General features: G+C 38.3%; 1 protein-coding gene across 2 annotated transcripts; it reads right to left on the bottom strand.

The window, feature by feature from the left end:
* Positions 1-247: 247 nt before the first annotated feature.
* On the bottom strand, positions 248-14,459 carry cdhr1a (cadherin-related family member 1a). 2 transcript variants are annotated; one of them, XM_077730130.1, is made up of 17 exons: positions 14,304-14,459; positions 13,134-13,229; positions 12,309-12,454; positions 12,173-12,223; positions 11,967-12,056; positions 10,656-10,742; positions 10,073-10,189; positions 9,216-9,359; positions 9,027-9,105; positions 8,825-8,925; positions 7,589-7,792; positions 6,251-6,403; positions 6,015-6,179; positions 5,101-5,168; positions 4,234-4,462; positions 2,871-3,128; positions 248-1,558 (listed from the first exon to the last, which is right to left on the bottom strand). In XM_077730130.1, the coding sequence occupies exons 1-17, from the start codon at positions 14,362-14,364 to the stop codon at positions 1,004-1,006; spliced, it is 2,604 nt and encodes an 867-aa protein (XP_077586256.1). In that variant the 5' UTR covers positions 14,365-14,459; the 3' UTR covers positions 248-1,003. The 2 variants fall into 2 exon arrangements, with proteins under 2 accessions (XP_077586256.1, XP_077586257.1); XM_077730131.1 differs by having other exon boundaries at positions 1,411-2,159.
* Positions 14,460-17,955: the final 3,496 nt, after the last annotated feature.

Below are 17,955 nucleotides of genomic sequence, written 5' to 3'. Positions count from 1 at the left end.
GGTTACCTACCCTTGCCTTACACCATCAGGCGGCATATCGCTCAGAAATAAATATAATCAATAAAATAATGAATAAAATAGTTCAATTGGTTGTTCTGTAGAAAACAACTGGTTTCGGATGGTGCAAAGTGACTTTTTATTCTCTACTTCCAGAAGAAGGCGCTGGAGCCTTTGAACAAGTAAATTATTGTTAAACTATTTCTAGAAATTGTCTTGTGCGATGAACGCTTAATTAGACACAATAGTACAACATTTAATGATAACTTTATTGACAAAAACACAAGCAAAATCGGACACAGCAGAACAAATGTTGTTATTTTTTTCCATGACTGTGTTGTGCACCTGTGAGCAGTTGGGATTAAAAATGATCTTAACCGGATCACTGTGGTTTCCTTCCTTTCGACCAGCTCAGGCTAATCCCTTTAGCCAGCACCAGTGTCAGTGAAATCTGCCCGTAAGAAGATTGGTTGGAACCCACATAATACAGTCTCAATGTGCCTTCCGTCCTTGACGAGAGACTTTTAGACACAAAAAGAACAAGCGACAAACAAACGTTTCGAGGCTGTAAGCAGAGTAACATGCTTGCTATGTAGAAAAATGGCCACTCATATTAAACTGTGCAAAGGTCTCAGACCACCATGAACTGCACCAAAAGCTTGATTCAATGGAAGATTATCATACTCAACATCTCATTAAGGGTAAGGCTATGTATCACTTTCCAAAACATCTTCTGATGTCGTAATTTTTTGATTGTACATTTGAGTTCCGATGAACCCACTTGAAATTTCCCTGTCCTGCCTTCTCGATGAGTTTGTTGTTTTTCATCAGTGCTGGTAACACCAAATGTTCCGCTTATACAGTTTGAAGAAACTGGATGGTGGGAATTGTACTATGCATACAGCAGTGTGAGAAAACTTCTCCCCAGAGAAGGACAGGAATATATCTCATGGTGACCAACAACTTTAGCACGGTACTATGTAGACTCACATGTGCACTTGCAGTACTACAAGTGATAGAGCATCCTCTTCTGCTCCAGTTTCATTTTGAGTTCTGACACCAGTGCCTTGTTTGCCGTGTCGTGGGCCGTCGACTTCTTCTTTGGACGCGCCGCAACTGTGGCAGAAACGGTGGGCACCACCCATTTCCTCTCACCGGGCAAATGGGATGGTGGTGGGGGAGGCGGAAGGGGTGGCGCGCATGGAGGTGGCGGGGGCCAGTTCCTGATGGTGTTGCCCACGTTGTTGTTATAGTTGACGTTTTCCCCCACGTCTTGGGTGTCAGACTCCTGTTGCTCCACCTCTCCAGACTCTTCGGGGTTCCCCCCTTTCTTGAAGGGGCTTTTGAAGGTCCAGGCATTTTCGTTACGGGGCCGTCTTCTGATGCGGCGATTGGGCATGACCCGGTTGGACTTTTTGTTGCGTACAAAAGTAATTGTAGAGATGATGACTGTGACTGTGACCATTAAGCCGATGATGCCTACAAGCACGCCTATGATTTGCATGGACTTATTTTTATTGTTTAGTAATAATGATCCCAAAGGGCCCCCTTTGAGTTGGGTCTGTAAAAGAGCAAAAGGAGAATGGACATCCATTGTCAAACGTTTCCTAATGTTCCCCTCTATTTACACATATTCACAATTTGGCGTTTAAAACACTTTGAAATTAAATCAGCTGCCATAAATAGCAAAGGTTGTAAAGATATACTGCATGCGCTTTTAATGAAAACACTCTAAGTCTAGATTTCATTATGATGTCGCTTTGTTTTTTTTTCAAGACAAGATCAGAGAGGTTATCCAGGAAACTATTGCTGAGAATGGGAACATCTTCAGTCACATTGTGCTCTTTACTCCTTTACAGACACAGCTCAATATAGAAACAAATAAATACTATCCAATAGTTCCAACAAGTTCAAGAGAAAAAAATAAAAGTTATTGTTTGCGCTGATGATTTCAAGGCAAGCTCCACTCATGGCCTCCTGATAATCTTTCTGATCTTGCCATGAGGTTTGACACGGGACTTTTTCACAGAGTTCCAGTAAATGAGAGTAGAAATGAAGATTGTGAGGGAAATGGCGAAGGTGACAGCAGTCATAAAAATCCCAAACACAGCCCCAGGGCGTTTCCTTAGTCCAAGGAAGTACGACACAAATCTGGATTTGACCTAAAAACACGACAACGTGATAAGAGGTCTTGTAAGACAGCACCACAGTTACATGGGTTTTATAGAAGTGCTATTAAAATCTAAACATGTCATTTGAGATCAAGTCCTTCAGATCTGCGTTTATGAAGCAGTGAGTCTAAATTAAATGTTGTGCTTTGAAATAAAATGCTTGCAAACTCCTCTTTAGGGACTATTTTGATCACTTCCCAAATTAATTTTCAACCAGACACACCTATTCTAGATCAATACAAATGTGAATACTTTGATAACGAGACTAATTAAAAGGGAGAGAGCCTGGTTTTGATTAACAAAAAATTATGATGAGGCTATAAAATGATGATAAACTAATTTATAGACAGCTGATGTAAAGTCCAAGTTGCCATTTCAAAGAGTTGCAATCAAACACTGTCTTGGTAAATATGACTTACGAACTGACTTTTTCTTTCAACATAAAATATCGGAATAATAATAATTTGGGGGGCCCATGACAACTTTTTCTCATATAATTCAAGTGTGTAAGACATAAAAATGTTATCGCATATTTGTATATTCTACTATGGCAATCCTGAAATGGTGATATTAAAGTAGCACCACAATGATACCGATCAAGTGTGAGGCCCGTCAGTGAACCGTTCAGTGCCGTTGATGGTGATTGGCAATTTACCAATATTTTAGGTGAAGCTTTTTTGATGAAGCTACATGGCTACTTACTGCTTCGGTAATGTCGATCTTGACCACGGCGGTGGTGCTGAACGATGGCTGTCCGAGGTCACGTGCCTGCACAACCAGCGACCAGGTGAAGTCTCTCTGATTGGTTATGTTCCTAATGATGGCCATTGACTTGATATATGACTTGAGGTTTATCTCGCCAGTGTCGGCGTCGATGTCGAAGATGTTGTTGTCAGGATCAGCTTTCATGATGGCATACTCGATAACGTTGTTGGGTATCTCTGCATCGTCGTCAACAGCCTGGGATCAGAAAGGCTTTATAAGTTAATGGTAAATACTGGTGTAGCTTTTAAGTCAGGCTAATAGAGATTTTTTTCTTCTATACAGTATATTGCATACAGAAAAGCTGTGCGAGATCTATTCCATGCTTAAACACTGGAGAATAAAGAATTATGACTGCAAAATTGTAAACTTGATATAGAGAAGAACGAGGTGTGACCGATTTTGCCGATGGAATTGCCAAGATAAATGTTGGTACTATTTCGGTTGTACATAAACAAATGTATTAGTGTCTTTCCATATTTTCAATAGATCTATAAATGACCATTTTGTTATTAGTGAAAGTTGTAGGCGTGAACGTTGACATGACACACATTTGGAACGGACTTTGAACACTCCCTTTTACACCATAGTATAGTTCTGAGGTCTTTAATTTGCACCTCCAGAATCAAATGTGGTTCTTTTATCGTTTTAATATTTTAAAAATAATAAATATTTTATTCTTGAGGAAATCTGTTTGTTCATTTTAGAAATTTAATTAGAGATTTTGAAATGGTGCTCCTGTTCTAACATTACACCTGAGATTTTTAGCACACAGTAAGAATTTTTCTCCCCCGTTAGGAAATGTCAAAATATGTTTAGTGTCTAAAGGTGTTTTCACTTCTGCCCTTTTTAACCAAACCTAAAAAGTCCTTGATATACATATTTTGGGATGGTGTGTACATAAACAAGCGAACTCTGGTGTTGACAAAATATCTGTTTGAGAACTCATAGAAGAGGCTGTGTAACATAAAACCCACGTTCCCTCACTACATTCATATTCACCAAAGGCACTGCAAATGTTTGTAGTTTGACGAACTATAGCAATATGAGCAGAAGTGCTACAAGCTGTCGCTCAAGGAACCTTTACTTGTACTTATTTTATTCATGTTGCCCCGCCCAGACCGTTTTGCCCAATGATTGAACAACGCTTGCACAATTTGTTGTCAAACGTTGGAAAGTAAAACGGAATTAAAAAGTCCAGACCAAATGTATTTTGGTCCGGACCCAAGAAAGCGAGCAATGTACTTTCCTGATGTGAACACGCGTTAAATTTGTTTACACCTGCTATAGCAAAGACCATTACCTCAATTTTGACCGGTGCGCCAATCACCATAGTCTTTTCCAGGAAGTTTTCATTGAAGGCCGGTGGATGGTCATTCAGGTCCAGAACAGTGACAAAGACCTCAGCCAGACTGTACTTGCCCTCAGAATCTTCCGCCTTGACATAAAAGTTGTACTTGGACCTCACCTCTGCATCCAGATTGGCCCATGGCTGTGTGTAGATGCTTCCAGTGGAAGGTTGGATAAAGAATCTGAAAACGGACGAAAATGATTTCAAAATATAACTGATCTTCTAGAAACTGATTAGAAGGGCGAAACAAGAGTCCATTGTTCTCCTTTTGTCTTAAGAGGCTGATATAGGGATAATGATTTACATCAAGCAATGTTGTGAATCCCACTTAATTTAAATTAGACGCAAATTGATCGAAAGAATATGCTGTTTTGTTAACAAAGTTACATTTTGAAACCTTCAGGAATGGACGTGAAGTAGTAACCCTGCTGATTTATAATGAGATTGATGCTTTGAGTTACTCTCGGTTGACTTTGGCATAACCCGAGTGTTACAAGTAAACAACAATCTATTTTCAACCACAATCCTATTATGGGATTACCAAATCCAAGCAACAGGGGTGAAAACACAATCTCCGTCTTCCCGCCACAAGACATTTACTGTAAAGAAGTTGTTCCTGATTATACTAGTCACAGATACACTCTTTGAAAAGATTTTTGCATGGTCAATGATCCTACCTGAATCTGGATTCTGTAGAATTACAGTACATATAATGTACAAGAATTTGATTGAAGTTGAGCCGAGGTAATCAAACAAACCCTCAGAAAAACATCTGCAGCTATCATTTGCTAAGACAAAGCAAGTTAGCAATTTACTCACAAATCAGCCCCAGATCCATAGATAGAGTACGTCACTTCACCCCACGGTCCTGAGTCTGGGTCTATTGCCTATATGAAAACAGAAAAAAAATTAATGAAAAGGTAAACCTATTGGTTGCCATTGAAGGTGACAATAATCAAATATTTTTTGACTATGTTGTGTTGACACATGTCTAAATGGACTGGCCATACATTGCTGTCAAACACAGCAAGTGTATTGGAGGGAAATTTTGATAGAAAAGACTCGAAGTGAAGCTATCACTTCTCCACACAATGATTGGCATGGAAATGAGGTGGCGTCAGGCACACAGAAAAAAGATCTGTTCATCGTCATCATCACGTCATCAGATAATCTGTTGCATCAGTGGGGTCTGTTCACTGTCTCCGTGTGTGCAAGGTCACTTGTTGGCTGTTCTTTTATCTGATTGAAATTGCCTGGGATCAAGGGCTGCGAGCCTCTCCTGGTGTTCACGCAACAGGGGGATTTATGAGCACCACTCAGAGTCCACACAGTGCTCATATGAAAGACAACTAAATGAAATTAGTAGGAAAGTTAGTGCCTTTGAATGGCTTGAATCAATAAGACGGCTGTTTCACAAAAATTCACAGAGACTTAATGTGAACTTGAATTTGTTTGGAGGACACCATGTCTACACACATTTTGTCAGGCTTAAAATAAAGAGAAAGAAAAATGAGGGAATTTGGTGTTACACAACTAAATGAAAGCGATAGCCATCTGGCAGCTTCCCCTGCCTAGCTTTTTATCTACATGTTTTCACATATTATCCCTAACTCAGCACCAAAAGTCTACATTTAGAGAATTAAAGCCTCTTTCTGGCATTTTGTTCAAATCAAGCATGGCAGTGACGTGTGCTAATATGGGGGTATTTTTAGATGGGATGACAGGCAACTCACCAAAACAGACACGACATTGGAACCGCCAGGTGAGTTTTCGGGAATTCGGGCTATGTAGTAGTCTGAGGAGAATTTAGGCGCGTTGTCATTGGTATCTAAAAGATGGATGATAATGTCAGCTGTGGAGCTGAACCTCTCTGGTGTATCGATCTCTACGGCAAGTAGCTGAAAGAGACAATCTTGCAATGAAAATGATGACGACTGTTGGGAAAATCGTTGGTTTACAAAGCACTCACCTTGTACGTGAGGAAATGATTTTTCTCGTAATCCATGGCTGCTGAATTCTCCACCAGGATTGTGACTTGGGCCTCGTTCAGCACCGTCTGCGGGACCACCCGCAGCATTCTTCCAGGCCCAATAAGTCTCAGGTTGAATTTTGCATTGGCTCCCTAGATGTACACAACACTATGCTCAATGGGGAAACAGCCACTGGTGTCAAATTTGTCTCAACTCCAGTATCAAATCACATAAAGTGGAAATTTAATCTATAGTAGTCTCCCAGGAAAATACTGGGGGAAAAAGTCTATCTTAACCCAAAAAAACACATTAAACTACAGTATTGGAATTTGCACTGGTACTTCTCAGACAATAGTCAAAATTTAACATCAGCACACTCAGAGCAGAGTTGACTCTTAGTATATGTGTACAAATAGTGGAATTGCAGGGTGACCCAAAAAGATGCGTACCCATGAAAATGTCAATTTTGACTTTCATTAAAAATCTATTTATTTCAAATTACAACCACACATTATTCAGTTTATGGAAGACCATTCACCAGGGTTTCAGCTATTTCTGTCAATTTTTAGTCAATTTATGACTTTCCCAAGATTCAAGTTCCAAATGTCCACCATTCCGTTGCAAGCAAACCTGTACTCGTCTGACAAAGTTGTCAATCACTTTTACACACTCCTCTTTTGGGATGGCTCTTATTTTTGCTGTGATGGCAGTTTTCAGTTACTCAATTGTTTGTGTATTTCCCTGGTACACATTGTATACATTGATTTTTTATCGAATAAAATATGGGTACGCATCTTTTTGGGTCACCCTGTACATTGAACCATTCACTCCTTCCCACTATGCACTAAGTATCTGATATGGCCGAGAAGAAAATAACAGGCTCGAACCTGAGGAAATAAACACCCCTGTCTACTATTTGTAGGAATGCCATATATAGACAACATAATCCATGCAGCAAACAGCTATTTCAATCATACTAAAAGCATAGCATAGTACTATTAACATCATTCCAGGAAACAATCAATTGAATTCTGGTCAACGCAATCCAATTTTTGCTAATACATGTTACAAAAGTAAGTATGTCCCTATTCTGGAATGGTATTACATTTTAATGAAGCTAACGTAAGTACACGGAATTCCAGCGGGACTTGCGTAAGCTGACAAAATGCCGGATTCAGCTTTAAATTTGCGCGCTTCAACAGGATTGTGAGCTCAAAGGCGTCTCATAGACACAAAGGTCACCGCGTTGATTCAATCTCTTTCTCATTTGTTAAATGGTTAAATGCAGATAGAAAACATTGCGGAACAACACTCTTTCTTTGCTGCGGCGTGCTAACCTGATCTGAGTCGTTGACTATGATTTTGAGGCCCCGCAGGATTTCCCCTTCTGGAGGATGCTCATAGATGGTCAGCTCAAATGTGCTTTGGGTGCCATTTTCGCCGTAGAAAGTCGGTGGGTTGTTGTTCAGGTCGACCACCCGGATGACCACCGTGGTCTCACCATAATCCAGCAGACGGCCCCTGGGACTAATTTCAGATGCCTGCAAAAAGGAGTTCAAACTAGGCCATGTTGAACATTTTAAATTATATTTTCTCCATAGTATGGTCAATTGACATTATTAAATACATTTGGTACACATTATTAGTTTTGATTAACCCTAATATTGTTTTTTTTTTTTTACACACTAAACAATTTCAAGTGGCAAACTTCAACTTTGTTTTTGGGTCATTCGTGGTAGGGCCAAAATGTCAATGCAAGTTTAAAATAAAAACTGGCATTCTACGGATGCAATTAAGAACATAATTTTGGAATGTACAATAACAACTTGAACAGTGCATGATTTTATGAATTAAGACATTTCACACCTACACTGCTTCGTCTGGAGTAAACCCCAAACGTCTTTGGTGTGTACCTTTTGGGATGGTGTAGCTCCAAACCAGGCTTACGGCCTTTTGCAGCCACAAGTTGTTATTCGAAATGTTGTTTTTTTGTCACAGCTCCTTGATTTCTTAGTCATAATTTTACTGAGTTAAGAGTCGCAGTGATTGAACAATATTTGCACATATTGTAATTAGGAACTGCACTAAACCACAAGAATTCCATTGTATTTTGGTCCAAACCGAAAAAGCGGAACTGTGGATTTTACTGATGTCAATCCAAGAATAAAAACAAGATTGAGTCTTTTGAACTTTCCAAGTGGCAAGGAATCAAAAATCATCTGATAGCGATCAATTTAATACAGCCAATCCCAGCTGTCTCCGGGCCAGAGGCAGGGGACAATCTAAATTGGTGGGCAGCCAATCGCAGGGCACAAGGAGACGGACAACCATGGGGCAATTTTGAGTGTCCAATCAGCCAACCATGCATGTTTTTGGAATGTGGAAGGAAACCGGAGTACCTGGAGGAAACTCACGCAGGCAACATGCAAACTCCACACAGTAAGGCCAACAGGCTAATCACTCGTGCCTTTGAACCGCCATTTTTAAATGAAATAATTAGGAACATAATTAGAGGGATTCAGAATTCACAGTAATTAACAAAGAAACTTAATCATTCACTGGCAAGTACTTACTTTGACTTTAATGTTAAAAATTTCTCTCTTTAAAAACATGGGACTTGTCATCAGGGTGATGCGTCCAGTAGTCTCATTGATGCTAAAAACTCCATCGTCACCTTTAAACAAGTAAAAATATGTTGACAAAATAGCAAAAAACATTTCTTGGAAATATTCTTTCATAAATAGCTAAGAGAAAAAATCTCCTGGTGAGCTTTACCTTCAACAAAACAATAACGAATCGGATTTGGATTTCCCACATCACCATCTTTGGCAACAACGGTAAATATTTCAGATCCCTAGAAAAAAGATACATAGAATCGTTTATACTATTTAAAATAAATTGTATTTGCAAGGTGGAAATGACAGGGAAAGCATTGGATTGGAATGGAAAAAGTAGATAACTCACAGGCAGTGAGACTTCATATACGTAGCCAAAGTAAGGCGTCCCAATGAAAACTGGCGGCGTATCCTGTGCGTCTATCACATTAATTGTCAAAGTAGCGGAAGACGACAAAAACTGCTCTTTGCCGTTGAAAGTGCCTCCGCCATCCTGAAAAAAATGATATAAATATTTTGAATTTGTTGTAGATTATAGCCACATTGCAGTGGTTTGTTCCCCTGTCTTGGCATGGAACCGATTCCCGTTCAGTGGCGATGCGAGTGCCAACGGTTGTCGTTCTCTTTGTTTGCCTTACGAGTGACTGGTGACTAGTTTATGGTGTAGTCTGGCTTTCACCTGAGGTCAGCTAGGATGGGCTCCAGCACCCTGTGACCTTGACCAGTGTTAAAAATGGATGAATGAATTTTTTGTACAAATGAACAGTCACATACTGAAATAGTCAAACACACTGAATTGTGACCATTCATTTTGCTCTTGGTTTCATGGGTTCTCAAAACATTTCCCATATAATTTTGTTGTTGTTGATCAGATGTAGAAAGAGGCAAAATAGACTTAACTGAATTATGATTATTTTTTTAAAATTTAGATTCCGTCCAGGTGTCTTTGGGCAAAAGGCAGACCACACCCTAGACTGGTCGCCAGTCAGTCATAGGACACACAGAGAGACAGGCGACCACTCGCTCTCAAAATCACACTGCCACTAAGTGGGAATCGAACCCAGACTACCCACACCAAAGTCAGGCAGAATAACCACTGAACCATAAGGTGGGTTGGTATTTGTATTGTTGACAATATTTAAATTACGTGTTGCATCATTGAAAGTTCTATCTCTGAACATAAAATCATGGTAATCAACCATCTACCTTTGCAATGACAACAACAAAATGTGTCTTGGTTTTCTCATAGTCCAGCCTTTCCTCCTGCTTGATTCGAATGACTCCACTGTGTCTGTCAATAGCAAACAAACTGGACTGTGCATTCTGCAACCAAAATCACATTAAAAGCAGGATTTAGAAACAAAAACAAACAAAAACAAGGTCACACAAGTCAAATCCTCTGAGTTCATACCCCGTGTCTCACGTGAGCAAGTGCCGAGTGTTTATGGATGAATGCATGTATACACTAAGGTGACGCTTTTACTAGGCCGCATAGTGCCCTTCCCTTTGTCCATCTGGATGTAAAGTGCCCATATGCTCTATCTATAAAGGTGAAAGCTGTCCCAGATGCTCTTAAAAGCCCAAAGTGCACACTGATGTCAATGGTGGCCAAATCGGCCGCACGGGCGTAAAAATAATTGTGATGCTAATCCAAACAACTCATGCATAAGCGCTCACTGTGACACTAGGCAAACCATTGTCACAGCCTCATATGAATCATGGTAAAGTAGAAAGTAATTCAACAAGGGTGCAAATGTGTCAAAATATAAAATGGGCCATTGCCGATTACCAGGAGGTAGTAGGTGACGGATCCTCCTGAGCCTGTGTCTTTATCCAATGCTTGGGCTTTGAAGATGCTGACTCCGGACTCTGTGGTCTAGATACAAGTGACAGAATGTAAAGAAAATAATTCTGTGATAGATATTCAATCCATTTGGAGAGGGAACTAGAATGACCCAATGGATTGGCATTCTATCGTTGTGAATGGCACTGAAACATGATCATCACAAAAGACTAGGCAATATGGTTTAAAAATTGTTTCTTTGTCCATTTGTCCAATCCAAATAAAGGAAAGAAACGAAGGAGTAAACTTTGATTATGTTAAACCAGAGGTGTCTAAACTTTTTAGTTTGAAGGCTGCTTTGAAATCAAAGGATGCATGGGTCAACGCAAAATTCTTTGACTTTGATTTGTTAAACAAAAATGTATGTAATGTACAACCAACAAAATATATTTATATTTGAAATTATTATTTTTTCGAACAAAGAGAGAAATGTCCAGAACATTTAAAAAAGTCAAGAAAATCTCACCAAAATAGCTCAATTTATCAAATGGGATTATTTTTTGTGTTATTATTTTTTATGTATATAAATGTAATCATGTAAAGTAATATATTTAAATTCTAGTTTTCTATAGAGATTTCAACATGTTGCAGGTTTTGACCCCGCAGCTAATGAAGAGGGACTGTTAAAGTTACAAAGACAACAAAAACAACAAAAAAATGATAAATGCCACAGAATGTAGGCAGAATATTATCTTCTTGTGGATCACATTGAATGATATTTTCCTAATTCACTTCAGACCAACAGAAACTGAGCAGTGGGCCATAGTTTAACACTCTACAAAAGTATCATTTCCATAACTATAACTGGATTTAAAACTGCCAAACTTCTGTCCTATATAAAACCATTCTCTCTCCCCCTGCTTGTGCTGTCAGCCCCCAAACACAAAGTAATAACTGCAGAAAAAAACAAAAAAACAAAACAAAGGCAACTTCATTATATTACATAAAACTATTTAATAACTATTTTCCATTTTCTATTCATCTTGAATGACTTGAACACCGTGAAAACATAAACTTTGAATAAAAGTGTTAATTGTTTTACTATTTTACCAATGGATTGACTGTGAGGCTTGATTTAAATTGTAAATGATTTCTTTCTTGACTCTAATTAAAACCAAAAATTGTCTGTCTTTGTTTTGCACTGCATTCTACGTGGAGGTCAATGTACTCTGACAGTATTTAATTAGTTCTTTTTTTAAATTGTAATTTCAAACCTGAATTATGCTTTGAGGGCTAAAATTTCACAATCCAATATACCTCAAGGACTTCAGTAATGGCAGGCATGTTTTGAAATTCAGGTTTCTCATCATTTGCGTCCATAACAAAAATGGTCACTCGTTCCACAACCTGAGACAGAGGATATTAAATCAAGAACTTTAGGCAAGCAAGCATTTTATTAAGCAACAGACAATATAAAATAAAAGAGTGGCAACCACAGAAAAGACATCATGGTAGTCTCTTACTTGGCTCCTCCCATCGGTGATGCTGACCATTACATCGAAGGAATCCTGTTTCTGAACAGATCCGGAAAAAAAGATATCCAACGTTTTCAACCATAACTTGTTTATGAACTCTTAAATTTTCCATCTTAATGTTTACCTCTCGATCCAGTTTTTGCACTAAGGTGACATTTCCCGTTTTGGGATCGACCCTGAAGTATTCCTTGGAACCTGGATCGAAGGAAAGGCCATAGCTCACCTCCTGCCCTTCTGGGTCAGTGCCATTAAGGCAATAAATCAGTGTACCTAAAGTCAAATTCACACTTTAGACAGTAAGTTTAATACAATGTTAAACATCAAATTAGGCCTGCCACGATGCACTAACGACTGTCAAACTGATCGCCAACTGGATTAATTGTTTAGAAACATTATATACCTAAGAATGATCCAAGTCCTCTTCTTTAAGCTTCATAAAATTAACCTAGTCTCATTTCTGCAGTCCTCAATGAAAACAGACTGATCATTGTAATGAATTAAAATAAGATATCCCGAAACATCTGCTTTTGCTTTGGAAAGCAATGAAAAGAATAAAAGCCCAACTTTTCCCAGCGTGTGGTTTGAGTTGCATTACTCATTTACAGTTAAAATCTTGAGCACATTGTAATATAACAAAAGACAACACATTTATTCTTAAGCCAAATTGTTGACGTGTAAAAATGATGTGTGATTATTCGGCAATTGATTCATTTGTTAATGACAGCCCTAAAAGAACACATGCCCCACCAGGCAAACTTTGTGTTGTTTACAAAATCTAATTTAAAAAAGAAGGAATGTTTGATCGGGTACTCTCAATTAAAAGCTTTCCCTGGCAGATATTTAAGCAAGTGTGTGAGCGTATACTGTACATGGCACACAACATCTGTTGCATGTCTGACAGTGATATATAAACATAGTACGCTTATTTGCATGTAGGAGGTCACCTCACCGATTGGCGTGTCTTCTGAGAGACTGAACAGCGCCATGTTGCCGTGGCTGCTGTATGGTCCATTGTCAAAGAAATATGGGGCAAAGTCTGCTTGTGCTGTAGGACATAACGAAGGAATAGAAAGATTTATGATACACCAACTTGTTTAAGCTTCTTTTTGATGTGTCATGGACTATTTAGTGAAAGAGAAGCACATGTACATCCACGTATGTTTGCGATTGGTTTTCTGTATAGTTTTATGATGCCTTTCCTCGATATGCGGCCCTGCGTCATTATGCTTCCCCATTCAGTTTGTTTCTTTATTATTTGGTCTTAGTTTTGAGTTTGTAAACTTTTTTTCTTTTAGCGTCTTGTATTAAACCTTACATTTTAGCTCCAGTATTTTCTTTTGTCTGCCTTATTTCCTGCGCTTGGGTCCCACTCTTAGATATACAAAATGCATCTCAAATAAACCGACTACAAAAGCAGCCTTTTGTGCATTTGATAGGCAAAAATATTGCCGAAACATTTACTCCAATGTTGGCCAGTCACTTTCAGGAAATCTTTATTTATTTTTTTAGATTGTTTATTAAAAGGTTCATCACCATAAAATTCCAAATAAACTTTTAGCATTTAGATAAATACAACTATGCTTTATCTTGTATTAAAGTAATATTCTACAAGATGAGTATTTTCTACTAAAGGCTTCTTAACCTCACGCGATATTCTACCACAGTGATTATTACTCTAGACTAGATGGCGGAACTGCTAACACTTCAGGATTAAAGGCGAATTACATCAGACCTTTCCTTATTTGGATCTGTAATAAACATACAAATCTTTTTTGGGGGTGAGTAATGATTTTTTTTTAGATAATAACTTCCCCAAATTAGGGAGGAGTCAACGAAAGACAGGGCTTGATCAAATTAAATCAAATCAAGACATTTTACAGACACCACAGGCATTCTAGTATCCTTGAGAGACATTGTAACATCATTATTTAGATTTTTCTTACTATTACTCTGCATTCCAAATGACGTTTTTTTCAGAAAATACAGATAATTACAAACCAAATGGAGAAATTCAGTGTACCTAACATAATGAGCTAATTATCAATGCCATTAATCATACAGCCCCAATGAAAAAAACTCATATTTTACATTGACTTGCTCATTATGATCATGTACTTACCCAAGCAGACGTGCAAGAATGCAAAAAGCAGTGGCAAATATGCGATCTTCACATGCTTCATCCTTCAAAACGTCAAAAGACGAGCTCGCACCATGAAGGCGAGCGCATGAGGTGCGCCTCTCAAGGTGTTTGCTGGCCAACTAAAGGCATATGCTCCCTGCTAATCCAATGACACTTCTTAAGAGTGCCTACTGGTACTGCTCAAGTGCAGATAAGCATAACAAGACAGGCCTAGTGATTGTGGGAACAACCACAAAAAAGCTAAAATCTCATTTGTGGTAATAGACTGTTGCTCAACGGCATCCAATGAAGCAGAGTACAGTATAGTTTAGCCCAATGTTTGCTGCATGCTTTACAATAATTTATCTAATATAACCTCATCTCATTTTCTTAACCACTTTATCCTCATTAGGGTCACGGGGGCACAAAGAGACAGAAAACAATGCACACTCACAGCCATACCTAGGGGCAATTTAGAGTGTCCAATCAGGCTACCATCCATGTTTTTGGAATATGGGAGCAAACCAGAGTACCCGGAGGAAACCCACGCAGGCCCGGGGGCAATTTAGAGTGTCCAATCAGGCTACCATCCATGTTTTTGGAATGTGGGAGGAAACCGGAGTACCCGGAGGAAACCCACGCAGGCCCGGAGGCAATTTAGAGTGTCCAATCAGGCCACCATCCATGTTTTTGGAATGTGGGAGGAAACCGGAGTACCCGGAGGAAACCCACGCAGGCCCGGGGAGATCCTGCAAACTCCAACCAGATAGAATTAACCTGGCATTTGAACCGAGGACCCCATAGCTGTGAGGCCATCGTGCTAACCATTTATAGGCTGACATTAATCGCAATATAGGTCCAATTCCTTATGATTGACGGTTCTGTCAGCAAATGATCACTGTCAAAGTGGATTGGACCACCACCACCGTCAATAGAACTGAAATATGATCATTCACTGCCACTCTGCCCAGTTTATATTGATTGGACATTCATTTTAATATAAGTGACAAATCAAAAGCTTGACAAAGCGGAATGGACAAAGAAGAGGGATTTATCAAACGCCCAGCTTCACTTTGGTGCCAGAGGTTACTGGATGTTGTGGACCATCTGCTGTGCACTCTACAACCATCTGTTGCACTTGGGAAAAAAGTCACTATTTGCTCCAATTAGTCGAATCATAAAACAGAGGATGATGCAGATGAAAGCAGAGAATGATCTGATGGGATTAAATTAATGTTTTCAAGCAGAATCGTGTTTATTTATTTATTTTTAGGGGTGTGGTATGTCGTTTCTGTGACTGACTAGCAAACAATTCTGTTTGTATGCCACCTCCTGATCATACTTAGCGGGGAAGGCTTCAGCACCCTTTAACCATCATGAGGATGAGTAGTATGGAAAAAGAATGAATGAATGAATGAGTTGTTTGTTTTAGCTCTCTTTTACGGAGTTTGCATGTTCTCCCTGGGCTAGCATGGGTTTTCTCCGGGTACTCCAGTTTCCTCCCCTCATCCCAAAAAGATTGTTACTTCAAAGAACACAGACCACCTCTTTTTTGTTTTTTGTTCAACCCAACAAACAACGTTTTTTGCTATTTTGTTATAAACCTGGTGAAAGAAGCATACATTATCTTAATATTAAAGAGATAAACCAGTGGAAGTCAATATTAGTAAATGAAATATATAATTATTTTGTTAATAAGCTTATTTCAAAATTGGGAAAAAATAAAATCGGCACAATGGCTCAAAGATGTTGTAAGGGTAGCTGCGGACTACGCTTCAAACTATGCACAACCAAATATCTCCTACTTACCACTTTACCCTTTTTTTCAGCATAGACAATGCTTTATTTAGATGTTTTGCCTTTCCACTGAACTCATCAAACATGCCAGTAAAGCCTTTTCAACATAATGAGAAGCATCTCTCTCTTTAGTAGAGCTTTGTGGAAGGAAAACAGCTGGCTGGCCGGGAGCACTGACCCCAGCAAGCACGCAAGTGGTCACGGTTTGTGCTGAAGTTGTCAGCAGTAATTCCATACAGTTGGCTACAATTTGTTTAAAAAATTTAATTTTGCGGACCCTTGGCAGTAGTGTAACTGATTGTACTCATCCACTGCCGTCCACTTCCAAAAGGATGACTTCCTGGCCATGAGGACCCTATAGTAAGGATGGGCCCAACAATTGCAAAGTTTGGTGCGAGACATTCTTTTCCATCTATCAATAAAGTTAGTGTAAAATGTGAAAAACATGTTGCATGCTGCAGCAACACATGTAATTTCTGCAACAATCTTATATATATATATATATATATATATATATATATATATATATATATATATATATATATATATATATATATATATATATATATATATATATATATATATATATATATATATATATATATATATATATATATATATATATATATATATATATATATATATATATATATATATATATATATATATATATATATATATATATATATATATATATATATATATATATATATATATATATATATATATATATATATATATATATATATATAACTATCTATTTATGTCTAAAATGCCTTTCCTATTTTTGCATCCTCACCGTCTTGCTACTGTAACAACTAGTAAATTAAAAATTAAGAAATAATTTAAGAAAATTACGCTTTATAATTGTGATTATATAGGTTGACACAAAAACTTTTTTAACCATCTAAAAATACCAAGAGTGATGGGAAAAAAATGTTCATACTAAATAAAAATGATTGTGGTGTCTATTCAATGATCAAATCTACTACCACAATAATGAGAACATATGTTTCCACACTAGTGAAGGCAGCAAGAATGCCTTTCTCTTCTCCAAAGACCAAGTTTCACTTAATGAAAGGGTTGACCCAGGAAAATGTCATTATGTTTAAAAAAAAAAAAAAACGATTGAAAACTTGCATGACTGGTAAGTGCCAAAACCATAATTCTGAAAGGGTTACTTGCTGTATGTAAAAATAACCATTGTATGATAGTCTATATAAAAACTCTTTGCACGCAAAAAGATTAAAATATGACAGAATTTTTCACTCTGCATTCTCATGCTTGACTAAAATCCACTTTATAATCTGAGCAGTGCCGGATAAATATAAACAACTTGAGTATATTTAGTATTTAACTCATTCACTGCTCATTGACTGCAATACACATGCAGTTAATTTGTGTTGTGCGAAAAATTGGGGGAAAGATGAGATGAAAAATTGCTACCCGATAGGCTCCAGCACCCCCTGCGACCCTAGTGAGCGATAAAGCGGTTCAGAAAATGAATGCATGAAAAATTGCTTCAGGTTTCAACATATTGGATTTCTATTGCTGTCATCTGTAGTGAAACAGCAAATCAAGTGGTGAGATACAAATTCTCATTCCAACATTGAAGCCTAACGTCAAAGTTGAGCTACCTTGTTCCGGTCTGTACGTTGGAAGCCATGGCTTCAGGTTTAATTCTCATGGTGCTGGCAGATGGCAGGCCCAAAGATTAACCCACTGTGATCTAATCCAGCCTCATCTTGTAATGCACAGTCTCTGTCTATGCGGACATCGTACATCCGTGTAAATCACAATGGCTGTATATGACATGGATGCAACAAGTCAATGTAAATGTTCAGAAGCATAGGTT

Source organism: Stigmatopora nigra, chromosome 12 (assembly GCF_051989575.1).
Source record: "Stigmatopora nigra isolate UIUO_SnigA chromosome 12, RoL_Snig_1.1, whole genome shotgun sequence".
Classification (NCBI taxonomy): Eukaryota; Metazoa; Chordata; class Actinopteri; order Syngnathiformes; family Syngnathidae; genus Stigmatopora; species Stigmatopora nigra.
Note: the sequence above shows the minus strand (reverse complement) of the source record. Positions and strands in the feature narration are given on the sequence as shown.

Coding starts and splice junctions, on each gene's coding strand:
- cdhr1a (XM_077730130.1), bottom strand. CDS start 14,364: ATGAAGCATGTGAAGATCGCATATTTGCCACTGCTTTTTGCATTCTTG. Junction 13,230..14,303: donor ATTCTTGCACGTCTGCTTGG/GTAAGTACATGA, acceptor TATGTCCTACAG/CACAAGCAGACTTTGCCCCA. Junction 5,169..6,014: donor CCAATGTCGTGTCTGTTTTG/GTGAGTTGCCTG, acceptor GTTTTCATATAG/GCAATAGACCCAGACTCAGG.